This window comes from Rhinatrema bivittatum, chromosome 10 (assembly GCF_901001135.1).
Source record: "Rhinatrema bivittatum chromosome 10, aRhiBiv1.1, whole genome shotgun sequence".
In the NCBI taxonomy this organism is placed as follows: Eukaryota; Metazoa; Chordata; class Amphibia; order Gymnophiona; family Rhinatrematidae; genus Rhinatrema; species Rhinatrema bivittatum.
The window spans coordinates 27,834,800-27,860,975 of record NC_042624.1 but is presented as its reverse complement, the minus strand read 5'-3'; the positions used below and the strand labels follow the sequence as shown (position 1 = coordinate 27,860,975).

Sequence of the window (26,176 nt, the reverse complement as noted above, 5' to 3'; positions counted from 1 at the left end):
ATGGAAGAGTGGACCGGCCTCACTTCATTGCGCGCTCTTGGAGCCCCCATGGGCTCTGGCAGGTCGGCAGCCCTGAAAGGACTGGCTCCAAGAAGCCTGACAGCCGGTGCCCTGGCAAAATGATGACCCAGTGGATCTTGAAGAGCAGAAATGACGATTTCCCCGAAATCTCACCTGCTGAGGAAAGGAAGCTTTGGATCGAGGCCTATCCTCCGGCAACCTGTGGACTTTGTTCTCTCCCAGAGACTTTATCAAGTCCTCCGGCTGCTGCCCAAAGAGGAGCTTCCCCTTAAATGGTAAAGAACTCAGCTGTGCTTTGGAGGACCCATCCGCCAACCAGTTTCGGAGCCAGAGGGGCCTGCGGGAGGAAACTGCTGCAACCAGTCCTGCCTGAAGTCCGTAGAAGATCATACAGGGCATCCGCGCTATATGCCACCACCGCCTCCAGACGGCTAGCACGCAGTGTTGCCGCGTCCGAGAGGGAAGCTTCCGCCTGCCAATCCTGAACCCAGCGGAGACAAGCCCACTGCGCAAAACTGCTACACACAGCCGCCCGGACCCCGAGGGCCGAAACCTCAAAAAATTTCTTCAACTGCAGCTCCAGCTTGCAGTCCTGCAAGTCCTTCAACGCTGTGGCCCCCGTGATGGGAATGGTGGTATTTTTTGTGACCGCGGAAACCACGGCATCCACCTTAGGAACTCTGTGCAGATCCAAAGCTTCCTCCGGAAGAGATACAATTTGTCCATAGCTCGACCCACCTTCAAGCCAAGGTCTGGAGTGTCCCACTCAAACAAAAGATCCTTGACCGACATATGAAACGGAAATGATCGAGTGGGACACCGGAGGCCTATCATGACCAGATCCATAGCTCCAAATCTGGAATCCTCAGGCGGAACTTAAATACCAAGCTCCTCCAGAATGACTGGTATCAGCAGTCCCAATTCGTCCCTCCAGAACAGTAGCACCACCTTTGGATCATTGCCCTTCACCACCAGGACCCCATCCGGTTTGGCTCGCTGAGGGTGAAGATCCGTATCCATATCCTGTCCGTCACCCGGAGGTGGTGGAGGAGACTGATGCTCATCTGACGTGTCCGTCTGATAAGTCTCCGCCGGATGGGACCAAGACCGGAGAGGGCACATTGCCTTGGGATCATCTCTACCACCGGATGACCTGGAGCGTTTGTGTGAAGAGAACCCTCTCCCCGCTCCCGATGTCGATGAGGGTGCCCGGGGCAACTTAGTACATGATCTCTTCTCTGCTTTGCGGGACTTGAAGAACCTTTGCAGCATTTTGACAAATTCTGAGGAGAAAGAGGAAGACGACCCATCCAAATCTTTGTCCTGCTCCTCCTCCGAGGAATCCTCCTGCACATCCGGAACTGTGCCCCCTCCAGGGGCAGCCAGCCTTGGGGAAAGTGGTGGCAGAGACAGCCCCTCCCCTAGAGCCGCCAGCATGCTCGCTCCTGATCCCTCATGGTTTACAGCAGAGCCTCCAACCCTGCACTAAGCAGGAAGGGATCCAAGCCTTGCCTTCTCCGATTGGGCCTCTCAGGCTCCTGACGCGGCCTGGCACTGTCCCTGTCAGCCTTGTGCTGATTTCTCTGCAATGGGTCTTGCAGGCCGTGCCACGAGGCATATCCCCAGCCTCGTTTTAATCGGTACCCGAAAAAAGACCCACAGCGACTGAGTCAATTTCCCGGTCAAAAAACAGGCCAGGAAAGACTAAAAACAGTGAAAAAGCAGCAAAAACAGAGCGGACACTAGGCCGCAGCACCCAAGACAAAAAAATACAACTTTTAACATTTTCTACCTGGTTGGGATGGGTCCCGCTGAGGGTGAGTGAGCTGGGACCCCGGTATCACCCTCAGCCGTGGCAGTTTCAGGGTTTCCAACCCTCTGCTCTTCAGCCTCAAATACCAGGGGGGATGGTCCCACCAGGACCTGCCGACCCCCTGGGAGGCTAAATGCCACAATCTCTGAACTTTATTTTTTTTAAACTAATTTAAAGATAAAGGGACAGTAACCTAAACCTTCCTCTGAAAATTACCTGTGCCAACCAAACCAATTTCAGAGAAATTTAAACCTAACACCAGAAACTAGGCTTTGCGCCTCCACCATCTGCTGGAGACAGAAAAATACTGACAGACCGTAGGTGGCACCTCAGGGGTATAGGACAGAGTCCGTGAAGTCTTTTTCGGTCTCCATCTGCTGGAGGGGAGGCAAAACCCAGCTGTCCTGGACTGACCTGGGTAAATACAAGGAAAGATGTTTATTTCCCAGAAAGAGACATGATAAAATATACCTTCCATGCAATGGGATGAAAGCAAAGGAACTTGTATTCAAGTATAAGAGACATACAAGGGGTAATTTTCAAAAGGATTTACACATCTAAAATTGGGTTTTACATGTGTACATGCACTTTACCCATGTAAGTGGGATTTTGAAAATTGCTACAATATATGCCATTGAGATGTCAATAGGTTTTACCCACATTAAATGCACTTTACGCGGGTACCTAGGTTTTGAAAATTGTTACAATAGTATATTACATTTACACATGCAACTCCTCTGAAAATTACCTCCCCAGTATTTACAAACCAGGGTAGAAAAACAGGACATATTACCTTTTAGGACTTGGGTAGTGATTGCTTCGGGGGACTTTAGAAAGGTGGTCTTCACTGGACTGTGCAGTATTTTTGCAGCAATGTATACAAACCATCAATCCCAAAATAATGCAGAGAACTAAAGACACCACAAGATAGCTCTGTCGATCAGACACCTGGAAAATAAAAGATGTAGTTTTCTTTACATAGGTTAATCCATAAAGTGAAGGTTATTCTATAAAATGAAGATTCAAAATCAAGCAGGAATCCAACTATTTGCAACTTGTTTTTAACTCTGAACTCATACAATCAAAGGACTACTGCATCGCTAAGGACAATTCCTGTTTTTCCATGCAACAATTTCATGGTGCAGTTCTAACAGTTCCCAAATAAAAATTCATTAGAGCTACAAGTTATGAGCAGCACAAAACATTATGAAAGTACAAAGTATAAGAATTCTTAAAAATTTGTATTCTTTAAATGAACTGGAGAAATTATTTACCTGATAATTTCATTTTCCTTAGTGTAGACAAATGGATTCAGGACCAATAGGCTTTGCTCCCCTGCCAGCATTCAAAGCAGATGTCAACCTACATAAACCCCTGCAGTGAACTCAGCCCTTCAGTATTCTCTTCAAAAGCCTCTGCAGACATACTATTGAAAAAACCTGATTAAAAACGGATAACCATAATTGTACTCAAACACTGAACCCCCAATAAGATTATAGATGTCCTGAATCTAGGGATTGGATGACTGCTTACCCGTAATCACTTGGAATCAATATCTACTCCACGGGCAAATCCTTGGGCAGATGTGGGTGGGATGCTGAGCTCTGTCTACACTAAGGGAAATGAAACTTCTCCATTTCCTAACGTTTAGCCAGATGAACTCAGGATCAATGAGATGTACAAAAACTACTCCCGATCAGGGCAGGAGGCTGCCCGTGGTCTGGTTAACACCGCCCTTGCAAAGGCTGCATCCCCTTGGGCCTGAACATCCAGGCGATAGAACCTGGAGAAGGTGTGCAAGGAGGACCACGTCGCTGCTCGGCAGATGTCTGCCCATGAGACCTCCTGTGCCCTAGTGGAATGAGCGTTAACATGAAAGGGTAATGGCTTTCCTGCCTCCACATAAGCTCCATGACCACCTCCTTAAACCAGCTCGTGAAGCTGGTTCGCCCTGCTTCCTTCCACCTTCGGACCGGTTCTGAAACTTCCAGACATCGCACCTAAAGCCAACAGACATTCAAATGATAGAGGCGGCGGTATTCTTCTGCATCCTTCTGCTTATCTAGGGTTGACAACAGAATGGACCAATTCAAATGAAACACCGAGACCATCTTGGGCAAGAAGGATGAAATGGTACGAAGCTTTAACGCTCCTGGAGTCATCCGGAGAAACTGTTCTCAACATGACAATGCCTGTAGTTCAGAGATGTGGTGTGCCGCACATACAGCCACCAAGAACACAGTTTAAGGTTAATAAGCGCAAGGAAAGACTGCACAACAGCCAAAAGGAGGGACCTGCCACAAGCTCCAATACTAGATTAAGATTCTACAACAGAACCAGCCACCATAGGGGTGGCCGGAGGTGCTTCATCCCTTTCAGAAAACAGGCCATCTCCGGATGAGCCAACAAGGCAGGTTCTGTTCACTTTGCTCCTGAAACAGGAGAGGGCTGCTACCTGCACCTTCAAGGAGTTAAGGGTCAAACCTTTATTCAAGTCATCCAGCAAAAATTCCAGAATTAATGGGATTTTGACCATCCGAGGGGAAACATTGTGTACCTCGCACCAGGCCTCAAATACTCTTCAGACCCGCACATACACTAGGGACGTAGAGAACTTTCATGCGTGGAGTAAGGTGACAATTACTGTCACTGAATATCCTCGCTTTATCAGGCAAGCCCTCTCAAGGGCCAGACCATAAGATAGAATAGAGTCTGATCCTTGTGAAGGACCGGTCCCTGCTGTAGCAGGTCCCTGTACTGTGGGAGGCACAGGGGGGGGGGGTCTCCACATGTCCATATACCATGGACACCTGGGCCAATCTGGAGCTACTAATAGGACTAATCGCCTGTGGTGCTAGATTCTGTGAGTGACCTTGCCCAGCAAGGGCCACAGAAGAAGGCATATAGCAACTCCTCTTCTGCTCAGGTCTGAACGAGAGCATCAATCCCCAGGGACCCCTGATCTCTTCTGCGAGTGAAGAATCGGGGAACCTTCGCATTGTGAGATGCAGCCAGCAGGTCGATGGAGAGGAGATCTCAGCGATCTCCCAGCTGAAAGGCTTTGACAGACAACACCCACTCTCCCTGCTTAGAAAGTCTGCTCTGACATTGTCTTTTCCTGCATTGTGGGAGACAGAATCTGTAGATGTATTTCTGCCCATTCCATAAGGAGATCTATCTCCTGTGACACTTTCTGGCTTTTGGTTCCACCCTTGTGGTTGATGTAGGCTACTGTCGTTGCATTGTCTGACATTATGCAGACTGCTTGACCCTGGAGTACATGGCTGAATTGTAGACACGTCAATCTGACTCCCTGGGCTTCCAGGCAGTTTATGTTCAGAGGGCCTCTTCCTTGGTCCAACATCCCTGGGCTGTCAGTTCCTGACCGTGAGCTGCCCAGCCGTGGAGGCTCGCATCTGTCGTAAGGACCAGTCAGTTCAGAGGGAACAGGGGTACACCCCTGCTTAGATGAGCTTCCTGTAGTCACCATTGGAGCAGAGAGCATACTTCCATTAGTAAGTGGAGGCGAATCGAATAGTCTTGAGACTGCGGGTTCCAACGAGACAGCAGGGAGTGTTGAAGTGGTCTCATATGTGCCCTCGCCCACGGCACTACTTCCAGGGTTGCCACCATCAAACCTAGAACTTGAAGATAGCTCCTCACCATCTGGCGTATTGTGCTCAGATGCACTTGAGACATCAACTTTCTTATCCGGGAAGGGAGGAAGACCTTGCCCTGTTTGGTGTCAAACCGGTCTCCCAAATATTCCAAGGACTAGGAGGGTTTGAGACTGCTTTTGTCCAGGTTTATGATCCAACCGAGTTCCTGAAGCAAGGTGGTCACCCTGTTGGTCACCCGGAGACACACTTCCACAGACTTTGCCTGGATCAACCAGTAATCCAAGTATGGGTTGCACCAGGATTCCCTCTTTTCTCAATGCTGCCGCTACGACCACCATAACTTGGAAAATGTTCTGGGGGCAGTGGCTGGAACTGATAATGGCAAACCAGTATCGCAAAGCATAGGAAATGATGTTTTTGTTGGATTGTTATATATAGGTAGGCCTTGGATAGGTCCAGGGAGATTAAGAACTCTCCCGATTGTGCGGGCATAATCACGGAGCATAGAGTTTCCATGCGGAAATGAATAACTCGTAGATGTCTATTGACGTTCTTGAGGTCCAGAATGGAGCAGAAAGTAACCTTCCTTCTTGGGTACAATGAAATAGATGGACCACCACCCTGTATTTTCCTGGGGCGCAGGTACTGGGATTATAGGCCTCATCCTGAGGAGCTTTAACAGGGTAGTCTCCATTGCCTGTTTCTTGTGCTGGGAGTGGCAAGGAGATAGCATGAATATGTCCCGAGGAGTGATGCGAAATTCCAGTGCATATCCTTCTCATATGACCTCCAGCACCCACTTGACCAAAGTGATCTCGACCTACTGTTGCTAGAAGAGGGACAATCGACCAGTAGCACAGAAAAACGAAGACTGAAGGGGGAGACCCCTGTGGCTGAGAATATCATGGCATGCTGGGCATGCTCAGTGGGCTCAGAGTGCCAGTCAAAAGTTTCTAGAAACTTTGACAAAGTTTTCCGCAACAGGGCTCCATCATTGATGTCACCCATATGTGAGGACTAGCATTCTGCTTGTCCTGGGATAATAATGGATACATTGGAAAACCTATGTCCATCTCTGCCCCTGGAATTAAGATGTGGTTTCACATGTGTATCTTAAGCGAGAGCTTCCATAGCACTTTCTAGGTAAGGAGACCATGTCTGATGCATTATCCTCAAGGAAACAAGCTGCAACCTGGAAGCCTACCTGCACACTATACATGTACAGTGTTACCACAAGTGCCTTTAATCCTCTGGCAGGTGCAGCATGATTGTTTGCAGCGTACTAAGTAGCCATATAGTGAGTGTGCTTAAGAAAGTGACAGATTTTCAAGGGTGGGGGAGGGGAGGGAGCCTGAGTAGCTTGGGTGGATTGCTTGTAAATGAACTTAGATGGTATAACATACCGTGAGAAAATAAATTCTCATTTATCTACAGAATACTTCCTGCCCCAGCCCCTACTTTAACAAAACATGCAAGTACCTCTTGTTTCAGTTCAGTTACAGTTGCAGACAGATTGGAAACCAGATGTGTCATATTGGTAAGCTGAGCTTGCAGCAACTGGATAGCTTCTGTTTGCCTCTGATCCTAGGATTAGAAACAGGCATTAGTTTCCTTTTCAGAGGAGGTTTGATAAGGACCCCGTAACAGGCATGTTAGTTCACATTAGCCATTTATGATTACACCTGGCCTTTTTATCAAGTAGGTAAAAAGGGCTTGCCAAAGAAACATAGAAACCAAGACCTTCTCAGAACCTGATATCCACAGATAGAGAAAATGCTTGGAGAGTCAGAACTTTATTTCATCGCCAATCTCCCTCTCTTCCCCCACTATTAATTTAACTCCCATCACTAAAAAGGAAATAAACTCTACACAGATGTGAGTCCTGAACCTTTACCTCAAATAGAGAAATACATTTCTTTTTGGATAGTGCCTTTGAACCTACTTCCTATGTTCTGCCACGTAGTCATACAAGGGATGCACCTATTTTTTTATTAACACCACTCATTTTGTTTTAGGAAGAAGCCCAACTATCCTGGAGGAAGACCACAATCAGCAGGTAGGGGAGACAAACTATGGCCAGGGGCACTGAAGCAGTACTCGGGCCTTGGTGTGGTGTTAATAGAAGGCCTTGAGTCCAGTGCCCAAAGAACAACAGCTTGGGATTTGCCCTAGGCCACAGGTTTTTGCTTTAATATTTAACCTACATATAAAAAGGGACATAGAAGATGGGAAAATGGTGGAGAGAGGGAAGTAAGGCTACAGAAGATTAGAAGAAAATGTCTGACCAAGAGTAAGGGTTGCAACTGTTCAACATAAGTGGGCCTCTACTAATAAAAGGCACTATGAAAACAATGAGACCTCGGAGTTGCATGACTTCCTAACTCAGTTCTCTTTATCAGCTAAAATCCTATTTTTGCTCTTATATCACATAATGAAAGTGGAATACAACTTTCAGGATGTTTTTAGTCTTTTACATCAGATTTCAGAAAATGGGCATTCAGATTTCCTTTCCAACAGTGCCAATATGACCTGGGAATGTCAGACTCTCACAGCAATTCTTATAACTTGGCTGCCTACAAATGGTATTTAGCCATCTGCCAGTATGACTAATCATTAAACTTCCCTTCTCCAACTCAGAAAATATGAAAAACATTTACCTGTTCTTCTGCAATTTGTGAAGTATTCTGAAGCTTGATTATAGTTTTATTGAAAGCCTTCTGCATTTCTTCCATTTGCTTCCGGTACCTTTAAAAGGTGTATGCATCAAATTCACATCAGGGACATGAAAGTAAAAACTAGAGCTCATCTTAATATAAACACCCTACAGTATTGTATGGTGAAATCCCTTAAAGTTAGCAAACCATGAGTGACCGCACACAGGGCCCCATCGATGCTGAGGGAAACCTCATGCTACAAGCATCAATTTTACCACTTTTTAAGAAAGGTTTGCCACCTGTCTCCTTAGACAACAGAATGAATCAGCTGTAACGCTTGGGTGACCAACTGATGGCGCCATCACGCACCAGTTCTTTACCGAGCAACTGTGGGAATTCCTGTGCATTACCTCATAATCCCCTCAGTCTTTTCTAGAGATTAACCTTTAATGAGGTAGTTGACTCTCCAGGGAGGCAATCCGGTATTGCATATAGTTTAATTCATCCAGCTGTCTGGAGAACCTTACTTACAGGTAGCAAAACTTGCTTTCTCTGATGACAAGCAGGCATGAATTAGCCATAATGAGTGGGGAATCCCAATCTGAGGGTTGCACAGCAGAAGCATTTACTTAAAGACAATCTGTCCCCAATTGGAGACTTGACTATTGTGAGAACTGACTGTGCATAACTGCTTGTCCAAAGTTACTGTCACCTCAGAACATGCTGTCCAGACAGTAGTGGGATGTGAAGGTGTGAACTGATGACCAAGTAGAAGCGTTGTAGATTTATTCAATGAAAGTAGCCCTCAGATGAACTACTGAAGTAGCCATGGCTTTTGCTTGACAAGCCTTGACAGCCGCTAATCTAAGTCAGCCAGCATGCAACAGAGCACTCTGCAGTCCACTATTCAATAAGAGTTTGTTTGGCAATTGCCCTTCCCAATCTATTGTGTTCAAAGGAGACAAACAGTTGAGAAGCTCGATGGAAAGGTTGAGTCCTCTTCAGGTACTACACCAGGGCTCTCATAGTCCAAGGAGTGAAGAGACCATTCATTGTGCGAATGAAGTCTTGGAAAGAATGTAGACAGAACAAGATAGAACAATGACTTAATATGAAAATCAGATACTACTTTCAGAAAGAACTTGGAATACGTTTGTAGAACCACTATTGTGAAAAAAGTTGCAGGTATGGTGACTATGAAAACAAGAGCCTGTAGTTCACTTAATATTCATGTTGAATGAATGCCAATGAGAAACACCACTTTCCAAGTAAGACACTTAAAATCCAACTTGAGAGGGTTGAAAAGACATTTCATGAGTTGAACTAGGATTACATTGAGGTCCCAAGGCACTGTAGATTTACACATGATGAAGTTACTAGGCAATACATTTAAGACAAATAGGAGAAAATATCTTTTTACTCAATACATACTTGGATTTGAATTAGTTGCTTGAGGATGTGGTAAAAGCTATTAGTGTAAAGGGGTTTGGACAAGTTACTGGAAGGAAAGTACATAATCCATTAAGGTGGACTTGGGGATAAGCAGAATAGAATCTATAAGTCTTCTGGGATCCTGCTAGGTACTTGTGACCTGGACTGACCACTGTTGGAAACAGGATACTCGGGCTTAATAGACCTTTGGTCTGGCCTAGTATGGCAAATCTTATGATATGTACTGATTAGAGGCTTGAAAAGCCAGTCTTTTCATGAACCTTAATGCCAGAGGGAGTGTGGTGCAGAGAGAGATCAGAATCCCTTCTACCATCTGGGGATAAGCTGTAATAATATTGAGATGAATTTTGACTGACTAGGTGCTAAGGCCTGAGGATGAGAGAAAGAACAGATACTGAAACAAGTCATTTGGGAAGAGCCCAATTGTCTGGCTCTACACCAAATTGAAAACTTTTTCTATTTAAAACCAAAAGGATTATCCAGTTGAAGGATTTTTGGTGGGAATGAAAATATCTTCCACCTCTTTGGGGAGGAGGAGACTACTGCATGTTCAACATCCTCGCTGGGAGGACCAGCAGTGGCAAGTTAGGCGAGCAGGTCTGTTATCTGGTCTGATGAAAATCGGACACATTTCAAATGGAACTGGAGACTGTTGTTGAATAAACTGTCCCCTGTGCAAGGTACATACATAAAATGATCATGCACATTTTCAGAGTACACGCATTTGCAACCATGCAAACTACTGGGATCTTATAGAAGCAGCCAAAGTCCTGGCCTCAGTATCAAAAGCTTTGTAAAAGGAATGGATGAGGTGCTTTTTCGTGTTCCTCTACAGCTTGGCGGAAGTTTTCCTGGATTGGCTCTTTTGAATCTGTTGGAGGCTTTAACTTTTGCACATATTCATGCAGATAACTGCACTATGTAGAGCTGGAGAATTGTGATCTGGGTACTCAACAGAACCCCGGAAAACCTTTTCCCCTAAACATGTCCAATGTTTTTGTGTCCTTCCCATGAAGAGTGTTGGGAGTGATTAAAACTGTACCATAGCACATTTCAGTGCTGATACCACCACTACAGAATGGTAGGGAAGTTGGACGACCCTAAAACCAAGAAAAGATGGACCCTATATTTTAAAACTAAGTTGCAGGCATATCATCTGTGTCTGCAACATCCTCATCTGGAAATCCTGCAGAAGTTTGAATAGGGATAGCCACAGAATCCACTAGAGGTTGAAGGAATTGAAGAAACATGAAACAATATGATATTCAGTCCTTTTCTTTCTTGACATTGATGGACAGTCTTTGCCAGCTTATCCAAGGAGGAGGAGGAGGAGAAGTATGCTGAGGCAAGTAAAGGATCTGAAGGAATCTCCATAGAATCTTGCTCCTCTCCCATGTGGGAACACTAATTCAAGATGCAGGTGAAGATGAGTAGGAGACTTCCACTATTCTGAGGAGGAAATATCTGGTAACAATTCAGAATGGATAAAGTCTACTTCATCCCTTTCCAACTCATGAGGAGGAGAATCCATAATCTTTTAAGATTTACTCCTAATTCTGTAAGCTCTTGTGGAGAGGCACATACTGGTAAGGGACCTTGGGCAACCCCACTATGTGAGAAAGATTCCTCCATCTTGGCCAGGAGAGTCTCCGGGCTTAAGGAGGCACAGAAATTCTTCACTAGCTCTGACAGATGGGTCTCCATGAATTGGGAGATGCTCTGTGCTGAAGCTGGAGAATTCCTCTTCACAAATCCATATTGATTCATCACTAAGAGCAACCTGATTAGCTCTGTAAAAACTCTGCCCTGTGGCAATTGTGTCTGCTGCTGCACTGGCCAGCTCCAAGGCAGCCCACACCAGCTGCATCAACAAGTCCCTTAGAATGGGGAACCTTGGTCCATGGATGGCTCCGGCTATGCCTCCTGGCATGTCCTAACCTCAGTCACCTGTGCTTTTGCACAGAAGTGCTCTATCCAGATACAAATGAATACATATTGGCATGCTGCAGAGTGGGCTGAATGAGCCCCATGTTGAAGACACAGTGTCCTGGTAGAGAATCTGGGAAAAACAAGATGACTCAGCACCAATGGAGCCTTTTGCACCATAAAAGATAACAAGGCTATCTCCCATTTCAGCATCAAGGAGAACCACAGCACCCATTTTCTTGAAGGGGATCCCTTGCGTCATTTGGGTGCTTTTCTAGGTGCCTCATTTGGCACTAAAAGCTTCCACACAATGCTCAACACCTGACCTGAGGAATATCCAGGAGCCAATGAAGAGGACTGGGGTGGGCCTCCTTCCCTTACACAAAAGGTTGAGAAGGGGAAGAATTTTGCCTTGGTCCCTGCATCAAGAGCTCAACAATGCCTCGCTCCTTGACAAGGAATGGTTTCACTATTCAGCTGAGGCTGAAGGCTCTTACCCCTTGGCACCCTTTTGAGGGCTTTCATCTTCCAGGCATGGTGCTACTATGCCCTGGGAGACATCCAGCCACAGCTGAAGCAACTAGAAGAGTCATGGTTCAGGCCCAGGCATAGAAAGTCAGGCATATCCATACTAGACATCTGGCACCCACAAATACAGAACCTCAGAGCAGGATTCTTGAGCATGGAGAAATCCAAAGACATCTTTTTATTTAGAACTGAAAAGTTATGTTTGAGGGGTGGAAGTCCCACACATGCTCAATAAAGTTTTGCTGAGCTCTAAGAGCTTGATGCTTGTCAGTCCATTGGATGACATCACCCATGCGTTACGGGCGAGTCCTGCCTGCTTATCAATGGAGAAGCTGCATTAAATGAGGAAGAGATATCTAGAAATGTGTCTGACCATTAGGTAACTGAGCAGAGTTCACTGAACTGAACTTTCTCCATTAAGAGCACAATGCTGTGCGGACATAAGACTATAGTAATGTTCAAGGTGTATCTTCCAACCATTGCTGAAAGTTTGCGCACTAAAAATAATTACTCCATGCTCATCAAAAAAAATATGCCCTGTTATAAATATCCTCCCATTGTTGAAAATCTCATTTACGAGTTCTTCACTTAAACCAAATATCCCCAAACTGCTCAACATAGAAATACACTTGCTAGCCATGTCTAGGGTGGTAAGCCTAACCTCCAGTTCTTTCCTATGATCTGTCCTGGCAGTTTTGGAAGGGAAGAGTGAAATGAATACCATTCCTATCCTTAAATGAAAAGAGCTAGCACAGAGACCAGCTGACTTGCTCAGTCAGAGTCAGTGCAGAGCAGAAAACAGAGCCACACTATCCTCATTTGAACAGTATTAGTGTTAGGTTTGCTTAGACCCAGTGGGTCGCATTCTAGATTTGCATCCGCTTAAACATTAAAAGTAAGCAGTTAAGACAAACCCTGTTTAATATGGTAAAGCACAGTCACTGAACTGTAACTGGGGTAATGTGAATTAAGTTGATAAGTCTAGTACAATGGTTAGGGAGCAGCTGGGGAGCCTGGAGACCTTGGTTCAGTTCCCCTATTCCCCATTCACTGAGTAACCGTTGGCAAATCACTTAAGCCACATTTATGAACTGAGCAAAATGATAAGAAAATAGCAAAACCCATCTGTTAGTTTGCTTACACCTTAAATGTAAATCTTACAAGCAAGAAGTCCAATACTCTCTATACTTTATCAGAGCATATGAAGCGGTGTACAAAAATTCATTATTCTGGGAGTGGATACAAGACGAACTCTCTCACAGTAGCCTCCATCTGTCAAGTAAGATGTCTAACACACTTGACAGAGCAGCAATACCATTAGTACTGATTCATCTCAAACCACAATTTATGCAGAATATTTCCCTGCCTGAAGTTGCAGGATATTAAAGAGGCAATTTTTAAAGCATATAAAGTGTGCAAGTAGTTTTTACCTGCAGATTTGATACTAATTTTCAAAGTGAAAATACAGTTTTGCTTTGAAAATTACCCAGGAAAACTATTTGAACACATTTACACCTGATTTGTACAGGTAGTTTTCCTGATGAACTGTGTGTGCATGCTTTTAAAAATTAAAACATATGGGTACAACTTGGAACCCCTGTCTAAACCTCACCCCCAGGGACCTCCATTCTAGTATGTGGGTAAAGTGGCACACAAAGACTGTATGCATGTATTCTTAGCAGCCTATCAGGTAGGCAATTTTATAAAAGCCCTTTCCCATGGCTAAAGCCATGTTTTACCCATGGAAATGGCTTTTAAGATTTCCCTCCTTAGCCTTGGAGAAAAAAAGCTTAGGTTCAAAATTGTCCAAGCAAACTGACTTGCAGGTTTTTCCCTTTTCTGCTGCCCACATTTTTCCCCATTCTAAAATCTGACTCAACTTCTCTGAACCACAGACTTAAATTCATTGAGGAATCCACAAAATAACCATATAAGCTATCTAATATGGTGCTGTGTATAAATGAAATCATTATCTAACAATACCTTTGGCTGAGTTCTTCCAGGTAGCGGCTGCTTAACGACATGTTCACTTCCAAAGCCTTGATACGGTTATTAAGCCGCATAAAGACAGATTCCTTTTGGCTAGATCCATGAACCAGATTACCATTGGTATACCCTAAATCTGTAGAGTTTTGCAGTTCAGCATAGAAGTCTGTTGCAGTCCTATGTAGTCCCCCTGAAACTGGGATGCTCAGAAGAGCATCTTCAGAGGCTTGCTCATCTTCTCTCATTTCCACTGTTTGAGAAGACACTGTCTTTTCTGTTGCTGCGGGCACCTGTGTTTCAGAGATGCTTCCTTTTCCTTCCCTAACTTCTACATCCACCACAGGCGTATCAAGTTCTAGCAACAAGTCAGTCTCTGTCGCTTTTATAGTGGTGGTATGGGAAGGCTCTGCCTGCTTGTTAGTAACAGCATCTGTGATTTCACTCAGATGCTTTTCTTCTAAGCTTACAGTAGGTCTCTCTATGGTCAATGAACTTTCAACTGTCTTTTCTTTTTCTGTGGGAAGCTCATCGACTACTGGAGTGAGCACCTGTGGAACCTGTTTGGTTTCGTGGTGTGGCACCTCTAACACCAATGTGGTGGACGCCATTTTAACTTCTGAAGTTAGATCTGAAAGGACAGACTGAGACACAGTCTGAGGGTGGCTGGGCTCCAGCTCTACAAACTCCTCTGTCTTATTCTCCATCGTCTCCTGCAGTCTGTCAAGCTGACCTACAATAATAAAGTCAGATGAAATCTGGTCACTAACCACTTCCTCTTGGGCTGGCTCTTCCATCACAGTCTGGATGACGTCTGTCGGTAAAACAAGAGGTTGCTGAGTTGCTTCCAATTTCTCATCCTCTTTTTGCTTGCTCTCAGTCATTTTATAAGGTTGTCTATGAAGAGCCACTATTACTGAGCACCACCTGTAAAGGTACTCTGAAAAGCTGGAGATGCAACAGATGGTAGTCAATTCACTACAATAAAGGACTGTCTCCAAGTCAAACCAGATCAGCTTTTCTTCTTCTTGCTCATCGTTGCCCAACAGGGTAACTGTAGATTGTTGAGGTTCCTCTTCTTCTTCTTCCACTAGCTGAACAATGGGGCTTTCTTTCTGCATACTGGATGCCGTTGATTCTTCCGTTGACAATGATACATCACTCACATCCAACCTACAATTAAAAATGATTTTAAAAACAGTACTTTTTAGGATTTGCTCTCTGCAGTGCAAGTCCTTCACAAATGGTCTTTATTTTCTTACCGAATGCAAGCCTTCTGCATTCTCACGAGTAGCTCGCTATCCAAGACAACAGAAATACCTCAGTTTTATATGGAAAACTATAGAAAGATCAATAAGTTATGATACCCAGTGAAAGGCCATTCTGAAGTTTGCTGCTTACCTGGCTGTCTTCCATTTATAATTGCTACTCACCAGCTGGCCCTTGGATTTTTGCTGTTCTGCCATCATACCTGGCACCACAGCTTCGAAGATCAGTACTGGCCAGTTCCCCCTCTCCCCCCAGACTCATTCCTCATCTGATCTGACAGTAGAGAATGTTAAAGCAACCTGCATCTGTTCCCTATGGCCCTCAGAAAATTGTATTCTTACAACTACTAACTGCTTTCCAATTAGTACTCAAACTAACATCAGTCTCTTATGATAAAAACTGGAAATGCGAATAAAGGAAAGTCTTGCAGGAAGAGCAAAACAAGAGACTGGTAAATATGTAAGTGAATATTTGATACAAGAACAGGGGATTTTGTCTGGTACTGCAAGCTGTAAGAATGTTAATCTTAGCACCTATCAGTCTTTATTAACAGGTCTCCTGAGGTAGTGTATACGAAACATCAATGTCAGGACCTGTTATGATATAATGACTCTAGAAGACATCAATTCAAAAGCTATGTTCTCTTATGAATTTTTGACTGATTGACATCCTTTATATTTTATAGCATAAGTTTTATGAGGTTGCTTTTGAAATTGTTTTTGACTGGCAAATAATCACAAGTATTACTTTGAATTGGCAAACAACAAGCACTGATGAAATCAGCAAAAAAGGTTTTCTTGTTGATACCATTCATGCTCCACTTTGAAAATTGTATTGTTTTGAAAATGGCAGAAAATATTGTGTCTTACTGGTATATATTACATTGTAGTCTTGCGAGCATTATACACTTCTTGGGATTACACTAATCTCCAGCTTGCTGATAAATGGAGGAATGCCAATGAGCACATTATTAATGTAACAGATTTGTCAAAACCAAAATACATTTAAGAAACAAAGCACGGCTTGAGATTTATGACCTTTTGATGGTGTTATACAGGCAAAAAAAAAATTTTACAGCTTACTAAAAATATTTTGGGAGAAAATAGGAATATTGCATATATCAGTTCTATGACTAAAAGAAGATGTCACTAAATAAATAAGGTTAATTTCCAGGATAAGGCTCAGAGCATGAGCAAAGCTCTGCAACCTGTTAGCACTACCTTCCTGATGTTGACAGTAGCTGTGGCAGCCCAGCAATTTGCGTTGAAGCCACTGTACTGTTACAACTACCTAAAGTAGTTGGTGCTACTGGCAGCTCCGTACTCTTGCCAAAAATAACTCCACCAAAATTTGTTAGACCTATAAATTATTAGTCCAACACTACATATTTACTCTTAATGAAAAATAGACTGAAGTTCAAGCTGCCTTACCCTGCATTGTACCTGTGACCTACTTCCTCTGTATTATGGCTCCTATACATCCCTTCCCATGTGCTTCACCTGGCAACTTCATTCTGATCCTCCAGCTCAATCCAAACCAGGACAGAGATCCTGGTACCATGAGACTTCATTTGCAACTCCCTGGGGATATTTTCTATTTTCTATCCAATATAAATATACTGCTTATTGCAGTGACAGTCCTGAACCCAGCTGCTAGGTGTCACCTTTAGGCAACAACAGACTTCCTTCCCCCAGGACTATGAACACTGCCTCTACAGAATCCCTAGTTGGCTCAGGGACTGAAGACATGATTCTGAGATCTGCCACTGAGCCACCAGGCTGGGTCTGCCATGTACCCCTTCTCTGTAAGATCCTGATGAACATCACAGTGAGACTGCCCAGTCTCACTCCAGGGCCTGCTTCTTTGTCCTATCCCCATTGCTATGCCTGCAACAAACTGATAGCCTTTGCAACTAAGAAGAATGCAGCAGTTATCTTAACTGTTGTACTTCACTCTATTGTCGAAAGTAGCGTTTTTATAGCAATGCAAACTGCATCTTTTGCCACGAAGGCTGCAATATTGACAGGCCATAACAGTCTGAGCAATATGGAACTCAAGCTCACTCCTGAACAGGAGATCCTTCTTGCAGTGGGGCACTAGTTTCATTTATTGGGTTTGAACAAATAAAGCAATGACCTCAGTCACTTTTCAGTGGTATGAGACTGATGGACATGCCTAACTTTTGGGAATCACAGTGGAGATCTTTGGTTACATGATACAGCATAGCAATTTTGATCCTGAGACCAGTTGGGATCAGGATAAATTTGAGTGCAATACAAAATAGGGCATCGATGTCTTGAAGGTTGCTGACAAAAATGTACCGCAGAGTAACACCTACATTCTGACTTGCATCAACAAAATGCCACCCGCCAACCCCCTTCCCCCGTACGGACTCAACATGCAGCGATTTCAACCACACACAATCTCTGGCAAACATGACCAGATGTACTTAAATGTAGCATCTATGGCAAAGAAATTACTTACATGGATGAGTAAACTGGGGTTGGTTCAAGCATTTTTGGGATCTCTGTGACTGCAGCGGAGGCTGCGTCTGTGGCAGTGGCAGTAGCAGTGGCATTATCTGGCATGCTGGCATTACCTATAGTTAGAATAAAAATCTATGAGGATTAAGAGTGGAGCGAAATTCCTGATTAAGCGCTGATTGAACACCATACACACTTTTTTTTTTTTTTTTAAACAAATCCATGTTGGGTCTGATACCATTAAGAGCAAGACATCTTCCTTTATTCCAGATGGCTGTAACTTGATAAACTAAACCTATGTAGAATTTCTGAAGGAGTTACATGTTTTGATTTAGAATACACTTTAGTTATCACAGTATTATTTAAAACCTTTATCTGGTAAATGATGATATCAATGCAATGTCTCTGAATTGCCTGTAGCCCTTTGTGGGCAAGAGAAAGATTATTTTCTGCCTGCAAATACGATTCTCATACCAGATTTAAAAATATTTTGTGATTTCAAGGAGGTACTCCTAATACTTTAAAGAAAATGCCTAGTTTTGCAATTCAATTATAACTGTAGAATTACATTTACTTTTATTTAACTATGGTAAAAATAAAGCACACGTCTGTGCCAGTCTTCCTCTGAGGTATTATGAAGGTAAAAAAAAATACATGACAAATTAACAGTCCTTTATTTTGCTTATGTAGCTGACACTGCACCATTTTGTAAAAGTGAAAAATAGATAGTCAAGCTGCCTTCACCACAATAAAATTATTTACCAGCAGGCTGGCCTGTGGAGTGAGCAAGGCTCGATTCCCAGCTCAAGTTGGGGATGCCATGGAGGGAAGCAGAGTCAGTCATTGGGCAAAACTGACAGGGTCTATGATGGCAGGGCTCAGATGGAGCACTGGTCCACTGCCACTGGCCAAGGATTGTCACTGGAATAACTGGAATAGGGAAAGTTATGAGGGGATATAAAGACGGGGAAAAAAAAATCTCCTGGTAGTTGCAAATGAGCACTCATGGTGCTAGATCTTAGTCCTGTTTTTGATTGTGCTGGAAGCTGAAAAGAGAAGGAGAAAGCTGCCCAGTCAAAAAAAAAAAAAAATATATATATATTTGCTGGTAAATGTATATTTCCCAGAAATATATTTTTATATTAACATAGAATTTAACAGATTGAATTTAAAATAAATATGCACTGAAAGTTCCAGAAAAAATAATCCTCTCCCCCTCTGCAAACATCCATTTATTTGCAAAACTCTGTAATGCTTTGGTCAGTGTGTACATTTTTCATAAGAGGAAATAAAATACCTAACTAAACCAAGGAGCTGCATGAATATTTCATAATGCCTAGTTTCCTTCTTTTTTAAAAGACATTGCATATGGTTATGACTGTTACCCAAAAGCACAGCAGCTTTCAAAATGTTCAAGGACATCACGACATGCTTTGACCTCCCTGAGATTACAAATGAACTTTTTCCCTCTAGGAAACCCTACGGGACTTTTCAAAGACGTTATGCACATAAACATAACATACTATTGTAGCAATTTAATGTCCATTTACACATGCATAACCCAGTTTTAAGCGGGTAAATTTTATTTACAACTTTTTTATACCAACATTCGTGGGTACATCATATCGGTTTACAAGGAACGAAGAGAAATACAGCAAACAGGAGGGGAGGGGAGCAGTAACAACAAGAGGGGGAATTAACAAGGCAAAAGGCTAACGAGTAGATGGTTCAATGGACGCAAATAATATGAAATATAAAATATCTAATGTAGTGTAGAGTAATAACAATGATAACAAAATAGAGGACATAATAACATGGTGGAGGGATCGAAAGGAGGGCTGGAAGATCTATGCTGGGAAGGCCTGCTTAAAGAGCCAGGTCTTTAGCTTTTTCCTAAATTTGTACTGGCAGGGCTCAGTGCGGAGTTCAGTGGGAAGGGCATTCCAACGGTGGGTCCTGCGACTGGCAGAGCTCGCTCCCTCGTGGAAGTGAGATGAGAGGGTGTGGAGGGTACCTTTGTGGGTTGGTGTGGAGGATGAAACGCAGTGGCTCTTCAAGCTAGTTGGAGTTCTGATTGTATAATGTTTTGTGGATAATGGTAAGAGTTTTGAAGAGGATACGTGAGGGTATAGGGAGCCAGGGGTTATATGGTCAGATTTACGGGTATTAGTGAGGGTTCTGGCTACCGCATTCTGTAGCATTTGAAGTGCTTTGATTGTGGCATACTGAAGGCCCAGAAGGAGGGAGTTGCAATAATCCATTTTTGGGCAGATGGTCGCTTCTATGACTGTGCGGAGATCATGTGCATGGAGTAGGGGTTTGAGTTTCTTCATAACATGGAGCTTGTAGAAACCTTCTTTTAGGACTGTGATGTGTTTTTTGAAAATCAGGCTCTAAAGAATGAAACCGTAATTCCAAAAGTAGGGCCTGGCAAGGGCATGAGTCACTAGGCGCTTTACCATCTGTGACAAATATAAATGAAACTGGAAGAATGATTCAAAAGTTAAGGTCAGACTTATATCGAGACACAGGCAATAATTTTATAAGGCTGACTTCCTTGTAGGAAACTAGGCTTGTATAAAATTAGCTTCTTTGTAGAACACTTGTATAAAATACTTACAAGCCAATGCAATAAAATGCCCGCCAAAAACGGGCATCCAATACGAGCATCCATTTTCCTTACACGTACAACCACATCTTCTGTATAACTCATGCAATATTCAAATGAGTGCAAAATCAGAGCAGCATACAAAGAGAGACTCGAAAGTTTATTGCATCGGGTACACAGGTGTCAAATTTGTGCACTTGTTACAATTTCAGGTTAATTGTTGAAAATGCATTTTGAGGATACCAATTAAAATCTTGACCTTTTCCTCAGGCTGCACATTCCCTTCACTTATTAAACTGGTTATAAAGAAATCAGATGGAGAAAAAAAAAATATATATGCTGTAAAACATACTTCAACTTGAGACCAGAGAAACTGAAGACGTGGAAAGTATTTTACCATGGAGAACATTTTTCAGTGTTTCTCATGAGCCCTTGACGGTGCGTAAACTTTACTCCAAAGCTGGAGTTAATTTTCCAGCATAAAAAAATGCGCATTGGGTGGCCCAGCCTTTGGGCGCACATTCCTGTATTGGGCAGTTATGTCTTCATTTTCACAGAAAAATCTAGCATTGGGCACTATCAGGTTTGCGTTTGTTAGGGCACGTGTTTTGGAAGCACTGAAATGCACGTCCAACCACGAGTAAACCTGTGCGCTAGAGCTGGGCACGCTACAGCAGCAGCCAGTCAGGGCTTATATCTGGTATAGTAACAGGAAACATTTAGAATTTCCCAAGCCTGTACAAAGGTCTTAACTAGAACTTCAGATACAAAATCCCCATTAAATTCTCATTCTATTTTCTTTGAGTCTTCACAACTGCATTTTTTTGCTAGATCCCAAGTGTTAAGAGAGTGGTCAAATCTGCTAATATCAGTGGAAAAGGCTTGGGTGTTCAGCTGATGCTATTTTCATTTGTAGATTACTTAATACAGGTTCATTATCCTCCTTTGTTTAGTTTTTTTTCTTTGTTCTGCATTCCTTGCTATTTCTTGAAGGCAAATAATACACCTTAGCAAAAGCAGGTAATGATTCCAAAGGCATTTATAAATATTCTTTAAACATTTCCTTTGCTGGTATTCTTTGCTGAGGAAAATTCAGAACCCGCAAATTAAGGTATGTCAAGGAATTTTCCATAAATTCCAATTTCTTTTCATTTAATAGGTCAGACTTTACAAAACTTTGTTGGAATATTTCTACTTTTTCTAGGCATTTTTCATATTCTTCCATATTGGTTTTATTTGTTGAGACCGTATTCTCCAAATCTGAAAAACGCTGTTGGAAATTCAATGTAGAATGGGTCAAATTCACAATCGCCGCTTCTAGAGATTTAATTGCTGACCATAGTGAGCTAAGAGTGATCTCCGCCGGCTTCTGAGGCAAAATTAACTCTACCTCCGGCCTGGACTCTCCTTCTCCCCCCACAGCCTGGTCTCCACTCCTTTCCAAAGGAGGCCAAAATAAATCTCCAGAACATCCGATTATCTCGGGGGCTCCTCCAAGTCCCAATGGACTTACTTGTTGTGGCGGGGAAGGAGTGCTGGGAGCACCGGGGCTCAACGATATTGCCTCAGCCAGCAGTGCAGCCTCTCGCTCTGATTCGGCCTCCGCAGCAGCAGTCTCCTCTGGCGTCATTCCAGCTGTCGACTGAAAAGAGGAGGAAGTCGGTGGCTGTGCTGTTGTAGGCAAGGGAGATGAAGTAGGTATCTCCCTTACCTTAGCCTTCCTCTTTGTGTGGCATAATCCTTTAGAAAGAGTCAAGGTAAATCTTCTATTAGGTATCAGAGGTCGGAGAGCTCCTTCTCAGTGTGTGTCTCTGGCGACGGCCATCTTAGCTCTCTCATTCCTTGCTATTTCTTAATGGGTCTCTCCACCTTTAAATGAGGCTAATTGAGGGTATATGGGGAATATGTTTAATTCATAAATGTGTCTCTACAACAGAATTATATCTATGTATCTTTCTTGTATGAAAAGAATATAATTTGCTGCCATACTGGGTCCATCAAGTCCAGCATCCTGGATGTTTCCAAATGCGATCAATTCAGGATAAAAGTATCTGGCAAGTACCAAACAGTAAAAAAAAAAAATTAAAAATTAAAAAATCCCATGCTACTAACACCAGTAATAAGCAATAGCTATTCCCTAAGTCAATTTGATTAACAGCAATTTATGGACTTCCCCAGAAATTTGTCCAAATCTTTTTTTAAACCCAGCTCACTAACTGCCTTAAACACATACTCTGGCAATGAATTCCAGAGCCTAATTGTGTGTTGAATTTTCTCCAATTTGTTTTAAATCAGCTACTTGCTAACTTCATGGAATGCTACCTAGTCCTTGATTATGTACTCTTTGAGATAACAAGAGTCACATTTACCAATTCTTTTCTTCGGATTTTATAAAGTTCGCCTGTTTCTACGCTGCTCTTGTGTTATCCCCCTCCCAGTTCTTTCTCCCTGTTAATATGTACTTTCAAACCTGCTGTTCAAATGTGAACCAGTATGATGTCCCTACTAATACCGGCATATAAAAGTTTGTATATATATATATAAATAGTCAATCCCCCTCAGGCATCTTTTCTCCAAGCAGAACCACCCTAACCTCTACAGCCTTTTCTCATAAGGAAGTCAGTCCAACCCCTTTTTCATTTTGGTCACCCTCCTCTGAACCTTTTCCAGTGCAGCTATATCTTTGAGATGTGGCAACTAGAATTACACAGAACTCAAGGTGCCATGGAGCGATACAGAGGCATTATGACACTCTCAGTTTTATTCAACATTCCTTTCCTAATAATTCCAAGCATTGTTTGCTTTGACTGCTGCAGTATACTGAGCCAATGATTTCAACGTACCATCCACTATGACACCCAGATCATTTTCCTAGGTAGAAACTCCTAATATGGAACCTGTATAGCTACAATATGGGTTATTTTTTCCTATGTGCATTACTTTTCCCTTTACACTTGTCCACATTAAATGTCCTCTGCCATTTGGATGCCCAGTCTTCCAGTCTCATAAGGTCCTCCTGCAATTTATCACAATCTGCTTGTGATTTAACTACTCTGATAATTTTGTCTGCAAATTTAATCACCTCACTCGTCATTCCCCTTTCCAGATAATTTATAAATATATTAAAAACCATCTGTCCCAGTACAGATACTGGAGGTAATCCACGGTTTACCTTTCTTCACTGAGAAAACTGACCATTTAAGCCTACTCTATCTTTGAACTGGTTTGCAATCCACAGAGGACATTGCCTCCTATCCCATGACACTAATTTTCTTAGAAGTCTCTCATGGGGGACTTTGTCAAATCCAAATACACTAAATCTACTGGCTCACCTTTGTCTACATGTTTAGTAACCCCTTCAAAAAAATGTAGCAGACTGGGAAGCAAGATTTCCCTTGGGTAAATCCATGTTGGCTGTGTTCCATTAAACCATGTCTATATGTTCTGTGATTTTGTTCCACAATTTGTTTCCACAATTTTTTCCAGGCACTGGTCTATAGTTTCCTGATCACTGCTGGAGCCCTTTCTAAAAATTGGGGTTACATTGCCACAACCCAGTCTTCAGGTACAATGGATGATTTTAATGATAGGTTACAAATTAATAGTAATAGATCTGAAATGTCATGATTATGTTTATAGAATCCTAGGGTGTATACCATCTGGGCCAGGCAATCAGGCCTACATCTGCCAGGTTTACTGTGATGTAGTTCAGTTCATCTAAATCATCCTTGAAAACCATTTCCAGAATGAGTAGCTCCCCCACATCCTCAACAGTAAACAGTGAAGCAAAGAATTCCTTAATCTTTCTGCGATGGCCTTCTCTTCCCTAATTGCCCCTTTAACCCCATAACCTTTTAACAGTACAACTGACTCCCTCGCAGACTTCCCTGCTTTGGATATATTTAAGTTTTTATTATGAGTTTTTGTTCTACGGCTAGCTTCTTTTCAAATTCTCTCAGACTGTCTTAATATTTTACATTTAACTTGCCAACACATGCTTTTTCAGATTTTCTTCCCTATTGACAGTAATCTAATAGCAATATGGTAATCAGTTTATGTCCATGCATCTTATAAACCTTAAAAAAAAGAAAGCTGATTTGGCACTCGATTGCTTTCCCTCTGGTGGAAATGGCATTAATGCAGTCGTGAAGATGAGAATCAGCAACTGAACAGACGCTGCTAGTTTGGGAAATGGAGAACTTCCAATTTTTGAGGACTGACTGCACTCTTGCATGAAGGAGAGACTTAGTAGTACGGTGCAGGTTAGTGTGACAACATCTGGCAAACTGAGTACTGGTGCCTGCACCAGTTCTGCTTCCTGTATCCTTTGGGGAGAAATGGCAAGGAATCCAGCTAGGCTGCCAAGAAGGACAGCACTTTAGAGAGCATCTGGGGAGTAGTTAGCAGGAGAGTCTTAGTCAAGTCAATTTCTTAACTATGTTACTTTACAAAAAATGCAGCTTCTAAAGTGGAAGATCATGGGAAAAAGCTTGGGATATTGAAGGATACCTGGATAAGATGAGCCTGCAAATATCTTCCTTTCAAGCAGTTGGGATGGTTCATATTAAGGAATCCTTAGCTTTACATTCCAAATTGAAAGGCTTGGAAAATTCAGCTAGCAGTAAGAATTTGCATATCTTCAATTTATTTAAAATCAGGCTATTATCCTCCCAGGAACAACAAGAAATATCTAAAGGAGGAGATCTTCACAACATTCCTGGTGAAGAAATGGTTGAAGTTTTCGATATATATTAAATTCCATCAGGAGCAAGAAAAAGAATTTGGAGGCAAGGGGGAGATTAGGTACAATCCTTACTACATATAGTCTGAATTTGGAGGCAAGGGGGAGATTAGATACAATCCTTACTACATATAGTCTGAATTTGGAGGCAAGGGGGAGATTAGGTACAATCCTTACTACATATAGTCTGAATTTGGAGGCAAGGGGGAGATTAGGTACAATCCTTACTACATATAGTCTGAATTTGGAGGCAAGGGGGAGATTAGGTACAATCCTTACTACATATAGTCTGAATTTGGAGGCAAGGGGGAGATTAGATACAATCCTTACTACATATAGTCTGAATTTGGAGGCAAGGGGGAGATTAGGTACAATCCTTTCTACATATAGTCTGAATTTGGAGGCAAGGGGGAGATTAGGTACAATCCTTTCTACATATTGTCTGAATTTGGAGGCAAGGGGGAGATTAGATACAATCCTTACTACATATAGTCTGAATTTGGAGGCAAGGGGGAGATTAGGTACAATCCTTACTACATATAGTCTGAATTTTTGGAATCTTCTCAGAATTAAATGTCTACTAAGACAATGTTATTTATCTCCCTAAATGCTGAGATGGACAAAAATTGGGCATTTGCATTTCAAATATAAAGATGCTTCTTTTTGTGGTCAAAATGAGAATTTTCCCTGATGTAGCTCAGGTCTACCCAGTATAAAATGAAAATTTTTCTTCAGATAGTAGTTTAGGTGCTTGCCTTGAAAGCAATTTTAAATTTTTTGAAGATCCAATGCAAACGCCCAGTGAGTTTCCAGGGGAACATATACATTTTCTTTGAGCCCTCTCATAAAAGGGTCAGTTTTAAGACCCATGTGCATGTGGTTCCCGGTGCGTGCACATGTGAAATATGATAGCCATTCAAAAAACTGCACTGGTTACCGATACCACAAAGAATTCAATACAAAACTAACACTCATACATAAAGCATTATATACTGAAAAATTTGACTGGCTAAGCCCTGCCCTTCACTTTCAATCCTCCCAGAGAACACTACGATCCACCAACACTGGACTCATCCTA

The 26,176-nt window shown here is 42.7% G+C and overlaps 1 protein-coding gene across 8 annotated transcripts in view; it reads right to left on the bottom strand.

The window, feature by feature from the left end:
* The window catches only part of SUCO (SUN domain containing ossification factor), a 238,504-nt gene that overhangs the window by 54,586 nt on the left and 157,742 nt on the right, over window positions 1-26,176 (bottom strand). For all 8 annotated transcript variants that reach the window (XM_029618558.1, XM_029618553.1, XM_029618554.1 and 5 more), the window contains 5 exons: window positions 17,751-17,865; window positions 13,998-15,170; window positions 8,112-8,199; window positions 6,934-7,038; window positions 2,628-2,782 (listed from right to left, as the gene is read on the bottom strand). In XM_029618558.1, coding sequence (XP_029474418.1) covers window positions 2,628-2,782; window positions 6,934-7,038; window positions 8,112-8,199; window positions 13,998-15,170; window positions 17,751-17,865 — 1,636 coding nt within the window. The remainder of the gene's footprint in view (window positions 1-2,627; window positions 2,783-6,933; window positions 7,039-8,111; window positions 8,200-13,997; window positions 15,171-17,750; window positions 17,866-26,176) is intronic.